This window comes from Fringilla coelebs (assembly GCF_963513975.1).
Source record: "Fringilla coelebs genome assembly, chromosome: 4".
Taxonomy (NCBI): domain Eukaryota; kingdom Metazoa; phylum Chordata; class Aves; order Passeriformes; family Fringillidae; genus Fringilla; species Fringilla coelebs.
In genome coordinates, this window is record NC_140032.1 from 48,136,381 (window position 1) to 48,148,453 (window position 12,073).

The 12,073-nt window shown below is 36.4% G+C and overlaps 1 protein-coding gene across 4 annotated transcripts in view; it reads right to left on the reverse strand.

Annotated features, from left to right (window-relative positions):
- Nucleotides 1-683: 683 nt before the first annotated feature.
- Nucleotides 684-12,073, reverse strand: part of GSTCD (glutathione S-transferase C-terminal domain containing) — a 45,544-nt gene continuing 34,154 nt past the window's right edge. For 3 of the 4 annotated variants that reach the window (XM_084203946.1, XM_084203947.1, XM_084203948.1), the window contains exons 8-12: nt 11,824-11,952; nt 9,247-9,380; nt 7,483-7,513; nt 3,565-3,634; nt 684-1,333 (exon numbers count right to left, since the gene is read on the reverse strand). In XM_084203946.1, coding sequence (XP_084060072.1) covers nt 1,197-1,333; nt 3,565-3,634; nt 7,483-7,513; nt 9,247-9,380; nt 11,824-11,952 — 501 coding nt within the window. In that variant the 3' untranslated portion in view covers nt 684-1,196. The remainder of the gene's footprint in view (nt 1,334-3,564; nt 3,635-7,482; nt 7,514-9,246; nt 9,381-11,823; nt 11,953-12,073) is intronic. The other variant, XM_084203949.1, reaches the window with a different exon arrangement.

Below are 12,073 nucleotides of genomic sequence, written 5' to 3' on the forward strand. Positions count from 1 at the left end.
CTTTTTTTTGCTCCAATACCTATTGTTTGTAATTCAGTTAGCCATGTCTGGAAGTTATGTTCACAGTTTTCAAACTTCAGATTATTTAAATTGAAACCTGGCAGAATTGTGCTGTGTTTTACAGATGTGTTAGGGGTTTTACAGATGTGTAAAACCCCTAAACATGCAGTAAAACTCTCATTAGGAACTACCTTCCATTGTGTTTGTGTCGTGTCAACAGGTGATTTAAAATTAGGGAGAAAATGGAGCACAGGAGAATGCTTATTTTCATTTTAGAGCAGCATAACCACAATTATCTTTTCAAATGGTTCCAACACTGCAACTTTTGTCAAATTTTAAGCTGAATATAAAATCAGTGAAGATGGTGTATGTACACACATGAACCGTTCTTAAATATTTCTTCTGGACAGCAAGTTTCTTATGAATAGGAATCAACACTCTTCTATTAGCAATGCAACAGTGAAGGATCCACTCATGTGTAGCTCCTACTTTCTGGTCAGAGGATAATGAGGAGTTTGGTTTCTTTAAACCAAATTTCAAATGCCTGGTTACAGAATCCTTGCATAATATTTAAAGGTAATTTTGAACTCTTTTAAAACAATTATTGGCAAAGTAGAATACATTTTTAATAAGCAGTTTGAGCCCAAAGTATTCTGATGAACTTTTATTAAAAATAACCTTCCTCCAGTAGTATGGAATTCTTTAGCAAAGTCAGGCCACCACCTGTTTGTTGCACAGCCATCTTCAGTAATACAATAAATTTGGTCTTCTCTGTTCCTCTGGTGATCAGCACTGCTAGCTGATAACTGCTGTGCTTATGAACACAAATGCTGTTTTGACCACGAATGCAATTTCCAAGCAGCCAAGACACAGCTTTACTGAAAAGGAAATCACCTTTCCTTCAACAAAGCCAGTTTTTTCTAAATTTTACAGATGGATATAATTCCATGCACAGTCATTAGATCCAGAAACTTCTCAGTATGAGAACCAAAAGTTGCTTAATGACATACTACAAAGTTGATTTGTGATGCTCTGCATGCAGTTTGCTTTTTAGGACTTTGGGGGCTGCTTCCCTTTCCGAAGGCAATGTGTTCAAGATGTGGGATGTCTGCTCCCCAGTGCTGCCTCTATCTGCTGGATGTCATTATGCACTGAAGATTTATGTTCAGCTTCAAATCGAATGCAAGTTTCACACTCTAAGTAGGGATGCCCACAAACATATTGTTCTTTGGAGAGCAACTCTCTGGCTCCATAGATATAACTTGGACAGAGTAGTTATGTTCTTCTGCAGCCCATGCCCTATCCAGATCCACAAGTCCCATACATTGCTTTCCTAAAATGAGAGCAAGGGAGAACACAGAAACTCAAAATGTAGAAACATTATCAGAAACGTGCACATAATGTTAGGAAAACACATCAGTAAGCCATCGAAAAAATAAGTTCCAAATCTACTTTAAAAAACATCTTAATCTGGTTCACGTTCCAAATCACATCTGTAACTTGTAACCCTCATTTAGCAAAGACCTTGAAGAGATTATTAACTCTTTATATATGAAGAAATGCACAACTATTTAAAAGTATTCTCAAAACATACAGAAAAAAAACATGCTTTAAGGTAAATGGGAAGAATAAAAATTCCTAGTTTACCCCTTAGCCCTCTGAATTGCCAGATTTCTAGTCCCTTTATAACTATAGCTGTTTCCCTCCTGTACTTTCACCTAAAATCTGAAAATCTCTGGTTATTGAACAATAGACTAAAATACGAAAAAGTGATCCAGTGTAATTGATTTGAGACATATTACTGTAACTACTTATAAACAAACATACTAAATTGGTAATGCAAAATAAGCTTATTCCAGATTTACCTGCAGAAAAAAACCAGGAAGGATAAAAGCTTTTTTCTGCTTCAAAGTTTTTTATTATGATACAGCCATGACAAGATGATGGGACCATTTGTCTTTACTTATTTACTCATTATAATTGATTATTATGTTCTGAAAAACAGAATTGACTTGTCAGATCGTATTTTCAGCAGCTTGAAACTATTGAAAGAAAAATTTAATGCTACTTTGAAATGTTTTATTACTAGTAGTTACAGTCTCAAGTCAACAGGGCACAATCCTGCTTCAATCTCAAACACAATGTTCCTGCCTCTTCCCTTGTTCCTGACAGAATTGTATAGTTCAATGTATTTGGGATCTAAGATGAAGAGACGGGAGCACATCCTGTTTGCCTTTGGAATAGGAGTCTGGAATTCCAAACTAGCCTCTGGAACAGCTTAGCTCTCTTCCCTGAATATATAACGAGCTTTTGTGCCTGTATCATCATCAGCCCTGTTATGCACCCTGGTCAGGTGCCTTTAGAAGTCTTGGGCAGGTGGCACCAACACACCCTGCAGTATCCTTGTATTTCAGAGCAGTTGGTGCACATCACAGTTGAATGCAGGGCTCAGTCCAACCTACTCTGTCCATCCACAGTAAGTCCACAGCCAGAACTATCTTCTCCTTCTCAGCTGGATTCCTTAACTACAAAAGAATTTCACTGCTCTGAAGTCATTATTATGATATTTGGCCTCAGTTCTGTTGGTGGCTCGAGATTTGAGAGGGGTAGTAATTGGGTTTGAGACAATTTAAAGGCACAATAATATGGGAGGGCCTGAAAAAGATCTTTCCAACTCAGTCCTGTATGGATTTGTATGTTGCAGGGAGAAATCACTAATTTATATAACCAACCAGACAGAACTCTGCAAATCACCTTTTGTAACCCAATCCTCCCACATTTGTGGTTTCATAGAAAACCACCTTCTGTGGTTGGCTGAACAAAATGGCCACTGACTCCAATATTATAATTACAATAGTACACACTGTCAGGGCAAAACACTTAAGTTACATTTGTGGGAAAAAACCCTGCAGTTTCAGACACTGAGAACTGATAAGAGTTACAATCCTTCAAAAAAAAAATTTTTGATCCTATTTCAATTTTCAGCCCACAGCATGGGGTCCAACACTAGTAAATGAATACTGACCTTTTTGAAATTTGTTTTTCAAATATTGTGGTGGTGACAAAAGAAACTGACAAACTTACTGTCAGCTTTTATACACGATATCTATTCTTTTCTTTTTGTGCAGTGAGTGTAAGAAATACTTTCAATTGTTCAAATTAAGCTTCTTAAAACATTATGCTTATTAGCAAGTACTGCTTTAATATACTTTGCAAATGTTTCTTCTAAGCCAAAAAAGCAGACTTATCCCTCAGCAGACTTAGAGTTCCTAGCCCCTTCTGTCTTTTCTGACCTGGAAGCTAGTTTACAGCTTCCATCAAAACAACAACACCAGACAGTAAAATGCAAACTGTCACTTCAATATTGATGATTTTGGAAGAAAAACATTTCTATACCAAGACAAGAACAGCAAGATGTGAAATGTGAGGAGACTTAAATTTTTCAACTGTTATCTGAAGACATTTACTTCATGCCCCACTCATAAATGTCCTACTTCTTCCTTTACATATCAAGGTGTAAAACCATTACTGGCATGGTTTACAAACAGCTGCAGAAATTCATACCAATTAGCCTGCGTTCGGGTGGAAGCTGAACAGCTGTCTGATCTGCAAATCTGCAAAGGATCATGTGCTCCTATAAAAAAGACAAAAAAAAATTCATCAAGAAAAATCTGATTCAATGCTCAAAAGTATCAGAAATGATACCACACTGAAGACACTACTTCTAAAAAAATTCACCTGTGTGCAAATTCCAATTTTTATACTGCAAATACTTGTGTAGGTCAAGTATTTGTAATCACTGCCTCATTTCTCCTCATGAGTATTTATTTCTTGCTAAGCTTCCTAATTCTTTGCAGCAGTTGAATGGGATGCAATGTATACAAGACAGCATCCTTCAAAGACATCCTGCAGACTAATTTTGCCTTCAATAACTGATGAGCAACACAGCCATCTTTTAGCACAGTCATAATAGGGCAGCCTCCCTGAATCAATAAGCAGCCGAGACAAAATTCTTCAACAGTTGATTTGAACATTTCTCTCAAGCAGTGATTTTGAATCCCTGGATAGGCTGATGGATTCAATTTCCTCTGCCCCACCAAATCCAATCAGATTCTGAAGGCAAAAAATACCTTGCTCTGAATAGGAAAGTTTCCTCCAACAAAAGGAGCACAATTTACTTTCAAACTACCCCTGTTCCATTAAAATTTTCTGCAGACACTTCTACAGAAGAATTTCTCCCTGCCCACTCAGCCAGGGGGATGGTGCAGGGGAGGGGGCAGCAGCAGAGCCCCATCCTCACTTGCCTTCAATGCCAGCACAATGGCCCCTCAAAGACCAGCCAAGCCAAGGAAGGCAGGTTAGCCAGGTGGTGAGAGCAAGAGCCTTGCAGGTGTGGCAATGGAATTACTGCCCTGATGACAGCTGTGCTTTGTGGGACAGCTGCAATTGTAAGTACAGGGCAGAGTAAATCAGAACCATCTTAGAATCACACAACATTCCCAAGCTCCTGCAATGTCATGGGGAGAAAACAGAAAAGGGCAACAACACAAAGTGCTCTCCTAAGCAAAGCTTCCAGAACTATAGTACGGAAACAAGGGCATGTGTCTTGCATCAAAAAGATTTTCTTTTATTCTTGCCTGATATAAAATTACGATTTTAAAGTTTTGGTTCTTGTAACAGGTGGAGAGAGCAACTTCACCTAAGGATACTTCAGGTTCTTTCAGTATTAAGTAAGGATACTCACTCCAGCTTTTTTTAGAGGGCCATAAACATCCAAGGCTTCACTCCACAAAAAACCTTCATATGAAATCAAGATGGCAATTCCCCCAGTACACTCCACCCAATTCATAAACAGACACCTGACCGCAAAATATTTTCCCATGTGTTATAACATAAAATATTATCATCACTTGATACACAAATATTACTCATTTAAATATATTTATATCATCTTGATGCAAGGATATTTGTTCCCTAGGACATGAAGATTTTCAGCTCACAGCTTCAGAAAAAATATGGAAGCAAAATAAGAACATGTTACAACACATTTAGGGCCTTAAACATGTTACACCCAGTCAGTTCAGTTCAGTTCAAATCTGGCTACTCCTGTAGTACAAAAGAGGTGAAAATGTTAAACCCAGATGCGACCACTGAAGGATGGAGAAGAAGGGGTGCCATGGACAATGTGGCCACTCCTGGAGAGAAGTAGCAGTGACAGGCAGCTTGGGGAGAAAAAGAGGGATTTAGAGGAGAGGGGGAAGACCCATGTTAGCACACAACTCCTCACCAGTCTTCAGGCACCTGACAGAACTTGGCTCTTTGCAACAGCAAGTTCCCAGCTCTTTGGAGCAGAGCAGAGCCAAGGTAAGTCTTGTCACTTAACCTGAACATCTGGACTGACTCCAATCCTTGGCTTCTTACAGTGTGATCCAAAAAGATAAACTAGAGGCTGTTATGACTACACTGTTTCCCCCGACACAATGATTAAATTGTCATATTCCCTGTTGGCTGAAATAAAAAAAGTATTTCTTAAGTAATGATTAGAAACTTCCCAGAGTGTGCATAAACAGTTAACTTGTTTACTAGAACACCCACCTGTTCCGTTTCTATTAAATTTCCACAGCTGTATTTGCAAATTTATACAGTTCTACTTTCCAATTCTCCTTGTGTTTTGACAGAGCCTCAAAATGTATCATAATAAAAATCTACAGCTAGCATAACCTTATTCCTTGCAATTATAAACAAATGAATTACAGCATAACGTTCTCATCAAAAAAAGTTTTGGAAATGCCAAACTTCTGGGTGTCTTTTTAGATCTCACTAAAATGAAAGATAAGAGAAATTAATTTAAAATGGGAACTGGAGTGGGTGACACAGACAATGTCTGGCTAACACATGGCAACTTTGGCTGCTAGCCAATAACCTGTAAGAATTTTTTAATATGAAATATAAAAACACATACAGCTAGCTGCATAACAGAAGTTATTTATAACTAGGATTATTTGAGGCACCAGCCAGCCTAGATCAATTGTATAGACTCTCATGATACTAAGAGCAGCAATATTTTTTAGCCTTATCTTTGACTCCTGTGCCCTTCTATAACACAATTAACCAAATTCTGGAGCTTCTACAGTATTGACAAACTCCGTGATTTAAATCTCCATGGTTTAACAGATTAAGAAGAAATTCACTGAGTTGCAATGAGATTATACACACTATCCTAATCTAGGCATCCTTGACTTTATAACTGACACCATCTCTCTCTGTACTGTCAACAAGTTTAATAATGCTAGTAAATAGTTTTTTTCTGAACTGAAGCCCGAGTTCTTTGAGATTATGTCACAGAGATGTTGAAAGGAACATTAATCATGGGAAAATATAATGGCGGCTCCAAATGCATCATGTGGCTTTTGGCATCTCAGTCTTTGGGCACTTATTACCTGATAACTGAACCTCCCTCATAAGATGGCCAGAGATTTTCTGAATTTTTAAAACTCCCTCTAATTTAGGGATTAGAAAAGATAATCTCTATTTTCCTGCCACATACATTATCTTTGCACTGTCCACTGTTTCCAAAAGCATTTCAATATTAGAAATACCCTCCTTTATTTCCATATTTCTGTTACAAAGAATTATTCTGCACCTCCAAAAATCACTTCTATATTGTAAAGGCCAAGAGTCCTGTCTAGGATTTGAGCTGTAAATTTACATAACCTTGTCTCTCTCAGAAGGAAACATGTTTTTTTCCATGCCACATTAAGTGCCTGTAACCTTCAAATTTTGGGTTGTTCATCACTAACTAGTTTAAACTCACAAGACAAAACTTAATAGATCAGAACCAGTTTTCTGCTGCCTACCTCTCTGCTCTTGTCCTTTTCCACTCTCCTGTTACCCTTCACTCTGTCAGATCTGTATGCTTCTTCAGTGATAATTTCTCCTGTGTTTCTCTCAGATTATCTCCACAGACCCCAGCTGCTTAGGGTCAAAACACACTTTAATACTTTAAAAATCATTTTGAATAACATTTTAAAAGCTGTATAAAACATAAATACTCTATTAAATTCTTGCTGTTTAAGCTCTGTTTAAGCTCTTCCTACTTACAATGTCCAATGTTTTAGACATAAATTAGAGGGAGGAATCTAATGTTTATTACAACAGTTGTATTTAACATCTAAACAAATTGATATCCTGTAATTTTTAACTGATACACATTGAAGTACCTTAGGAATGGCTCACTGATACATTATGACAAAAAAAGGTGGGTTTTTTGTGGAGAAACTACTTAATTTTGTTGAAGAAAAAAGCCTTTGAAATGTATGGTGGAGAGAAAACACAATGGCACCTGCACTAATAAGAACATTTCACATAACACATGCCTCTCCTTGCAATTAGAACATAACCACCTGTATTTCATTTGATAAGAAGACACAGTGAAATGCAGGGAACTGCACATAAACATCTTCCCTCTGTCCTTTTACATACCTTGTAGGACAAAATTTCTTTGAACTGATGACTGAAAAAAAAAATAGATCAATTCAATTCACATCTGAAAACAGCAAAGGTGGAAAACAGAAGCAATCATCATATACTTGAACACATTTAAAAAAAAAACAGTAATATCTTTATCATACAGAAGGGCTTTAAAAAATACCAAAACCCATTACAGTTCCAGTTCAATAGAAAAGTGTATTTAGCAGTGGTTTTTTCTAATATTAATAAAAATTCTCTCTTTAAATCATTATAAATGCTAACATGTACTTACTGTGGTTTTCTCACTGTCCCACAAACACTTTACATACATTTAATAATACACACATATAGTTTGTTTGTATCACAAAGCTAAAGGGTCTTTACAATGGAATTGAGTACAGAACATAGCCACTGTGGGGACACAGCCAGGCTACCATGTTTTATGATCATATAACATAAGGGAAAAAAGAAAAAGCAAACCCTAAAATGTAGCTAAAGACCAGGCTAATAGTTTTTCATAGACTTATGAGATGAGATTGAAAATTTCAGCAAACACAAATATTCTTGCAACATCCACAGCAACAAAAGTTTTCAAAGTGATAATTTCCAGTCTCTGTGGTCTAAAAATGCGGCTGGTGAAAAGTTAAACATTAACCAGCCAATTTTAAAACAAATCTACTGAGAAAAATTATATGCCTGTTAATTTTAAAAGGCTTGGAATTTTATTGCCTCCTCATTAGAAGACTTATTTGTATTATTGTGTCACAAGAGAAAACAAAAGAGATGGAAGTATCAAATTGACTAAGAAAGAACAGTTAAATGCAAAGGTTATCAAACTGACAAGTTATAAAGAATTGCTTTCTATGCACTTCTGTGCCAGAACACTTTGATATTATAGAAAAGTATGAAAAATATTTCACATGAATGCATAATATCTCTTTAGATTTGTTGATACCTTTTAAGACTGCATGTTTCAGTTTCTTATTTTAGCAAATATATACTTAAGTCATTGATGTAATTCCTGGTAGAATGAAATCAAATTCATCTTGGATATCCAAAATGCAAAGCTCAGTTTTATGAACAAAAAAAAAAAAAAAAAGCCAATCAAAGAACAACTCTTTTCCTCCACCTAGTTCTGACTCAGAAGGCTGTTTAACCTCTTATCTTCTGCCACTTTATGCTTATCCTTTACATTTTATTTATATCAAAGGCATTAAAATTCCTAAGCATAAGATATATTAGTATCTCCCACAAGGCATATTTGAAGACAAAATATGTACACAATCCATTGAAAAAGTATTAAAAATATGAACTGAAACACAGGAGAGCTTATCTACTTGGGAATAAATCAAAGGAGTTCTACAAGCAGTGAACTGTGGTATAAAGCAGACCCATTTCTTTAAACTGACTGCTTACATCTTCCTCCAACATTAAAATGTCAATTCCCCTTCTTAGAGTAATTTTCATGAGTTTTCTATTAACTTTGTGATTTTAAGGTAGAAGGTCTGCATATAAGATACTGTATCTACTATGTTGGTTGTATAAAGTCTTCTGAACCATGAGTAGATAAATCCAGGAAAAAAATAATCTAGGAATTACCAATCTGCCTTTGAGGATGGGCTGACAAACAGGAGGAAACAGTTTCATTGTAAGTGTGAATCAGTTTAGCCTGGTCACTCTCAATGACCCTCAAATGATTAATTCTATACCCTTCTAGGATTTTATTCCCTCACTTAAGTTGATATTTTAGGGCTTATCTTGCAAGCTTTAGTTTACCTCCGTGGATATTTGAACTTGACTGTATTTTGAATGAAGCCGTAGCAGCAGGGGGAGATGACAAAGGCTGCCCGTGCCCTGAGGCAGTGCTCAATCACCATGTCTGTGGCCACCCCGCAGGCATGCAGGGCCACCTACAGCAGGAAAAACAACCAAAGAAACAGGAAAATTCATCACTGGAACATTCAAAATACAATCCTTGACTTAGTTAATGAAATGCATGAGGAAGTTTTTGCAACTAAAGCTGTTACACCAAAAGCTTGGTCCTCGGTTCTCCAGTTTTCCATTCCTCTCCTTCCTATGTTGAGGAAAATTAAGGGGTTATTTCATTAACATAGAATCAACACTGAAGAAGGGACACTCACCAAAAGCACTCAAAAGGCAGGTGCACTTCACTGTGATATCAAATAAACTAAACACAAATATCCAGAAAAATAGTAGTTGTGGAATACATAGTAGCAGAAAAACTATGTGGTGATTTGCAAAAAGTTTTTGTCAAGCAAAAAGGACTCAAAAATACAAAGAACTATGTCAAAACTGGATTTCAACTAAGCAGTATGAGAAGAAATAGATATCCCTGAAGGTCACATCTAAAGGAAAAAAATATGCTATTATGCTAAAATTATGCTAATATTATCTAAATTTAGATAATTTGATTTTCAAGTACTGAGTAAAACCTATAGGAAACAAACACTGGAGCTGGGGGAGGCATCAAATACAATCAAATATCCTTTGTTTTTTTCCTCTCCTTATTCTTTCATTTATTTTTCTTAGTGAGGGGCCTTTCAACTAAAACTAAAATAACATTTGATCCAAACTACCTGAGAGCACTGACATGTTTGGGCAACACAGAGGTTGCACCCAAATTCTTTCTGCTCTCCTACAGAAAAGCAAATGCCTGCAGTATTCGATATACTGAAGGGAAGGCAGGCAGCTCTCTCCTACCTCTACCTGGGATGCCAAATGCACCGCTGAAATGGGGCAGCACCTCCTCTGCCTCCTCCCAGGTGCTCAGCACCTCAAACAGTGGGCCTGGTGCATACTTAAACTAAGGACATCTTTGAGGCACATTTTTAATTTTATGCAGCAGAGTGGATTTATAAAACTACATTGTTTGCTTTGCTTTTGGTTCACTGTACATATAGAGAAGAGGTTTAAGACTGCACAGCTCAGATTTCAGGGTTCAAAGCTGTTTTTCAAGTTAGAGCAACTGGAAGATAAAAACTTTGCTCTCAGATACAGATTAAAACAAAGTCTTTTTTGTTTCCAGTCTGCTTGTTGTAAGCTCAGCTGAGGAGACCATTAATCATCAACTGAACCATAATTGCATACAGATGGAAACAAATATATTTGTCTCAGGCAGAACACTAAAAAATTAACAAGAAAATAATTTTCTGCTCATATGAATTTAACAACTAAAATAAAACTAGTTTAACATCAGAAATAGAATCTTAATATCACAGCTATCAGATTATCATGGAATGCAATTATAGTTACTTCCTCATCTATCTAGGTAGAAAACAAAGCTAGCTCTCTGCTTTGCTTGCAGAAAAAGAGACCTTAAAAGAGCAGCAGATAAACCAGTAGCTTTGCTGAGCCTGTGTGACCTGTTACACCAAATGATTTCTTCTTTGGCTTTCTAAAAACCCATTTAGTTAAGAAAAAATCCCAAATGAAATTAAAGACAAAGCTTTCTCACTGTACCTTATATATTGAACTCACTGTCTGAAACAAAATAAAATGCGAAGACTAATGCAGATATTTGGAAATGAAGGGCTGGAAAAGAAGAATTTCCAAGCAAACTCTTCTGACATATACTTCAATATCTCCCTTGTCACAAAACTTGAAAGAGAATATAATACCTTTTTTATTAAATAAAAACTCCACAGGGTTAACATTGTATTAACCTTTAAAACGGGCCCCCAGAAATCAAGACAGGAATTCCAATGACGACAAAATTGGAGACTCAGTTCATAAAACAACTATTAAGCATTTCACACACACAATTCAGTGTATTATTCATGAGATCCTGGTATTTTGAAATGTCCCTCTAGTTCACCCACTGAGATTTATATGACAATGTAGCACAGAAAATAAAGCTAGAGAATTGGAAATTTACACTTGGAAGGACTGGGCTAAAACCATTTATTCTCTCCTCTTTCTCTGCACTGAATTTCTTTTCCTTTCTTAAATAAACCAACCAAACAGTTAAACAGCACTGTTCATGTACCATAAACCTTCAGCATTACCCATCCTCTGCTATAGTCAAAACAGGCTTTTAGATGGATGATTTAAAGAACAGTCAGTCTTGCATGGAAAACTTGCACCTTGCCACAGAGGTTCATATTCTATTAACAGCATAAAAAATTGGGTGACATGAATATTTAGAGAGCTACAAAATGCTATTTATGCTTTATTCTTCACTAGGGCTGCAAAATTCTAGACAGAACATTAATCTCATTTACTTTCACAGTCTGTAAGGACATATAGAATTTTATTCTCTCATGTGTATCAGTTGTTTTAAGAATAATTAATCAGACACTGAAGTTTTGAAGTGGAAAAGTTATAATCACTTACCCCAATGTTAAAAGTCCCATTAAAATAGTCCAAATTTGCTTGAATGAACCAAATGTTGTTTAAACCTAGTTCATCACTTCTGTCTTTAGCACGGATCAGAGACAACTCCTTATTTTCTATGAGTACCACCTAAATTTCACACATAGGAGAAAGTAAGGCAAAATAATACTGAGAAATCAAAGTATAACATTAACAAGCAGAAAACTTTGTAGTTTGTTGACATCTGAATCACTTGTGGCAGAGTCTGAGG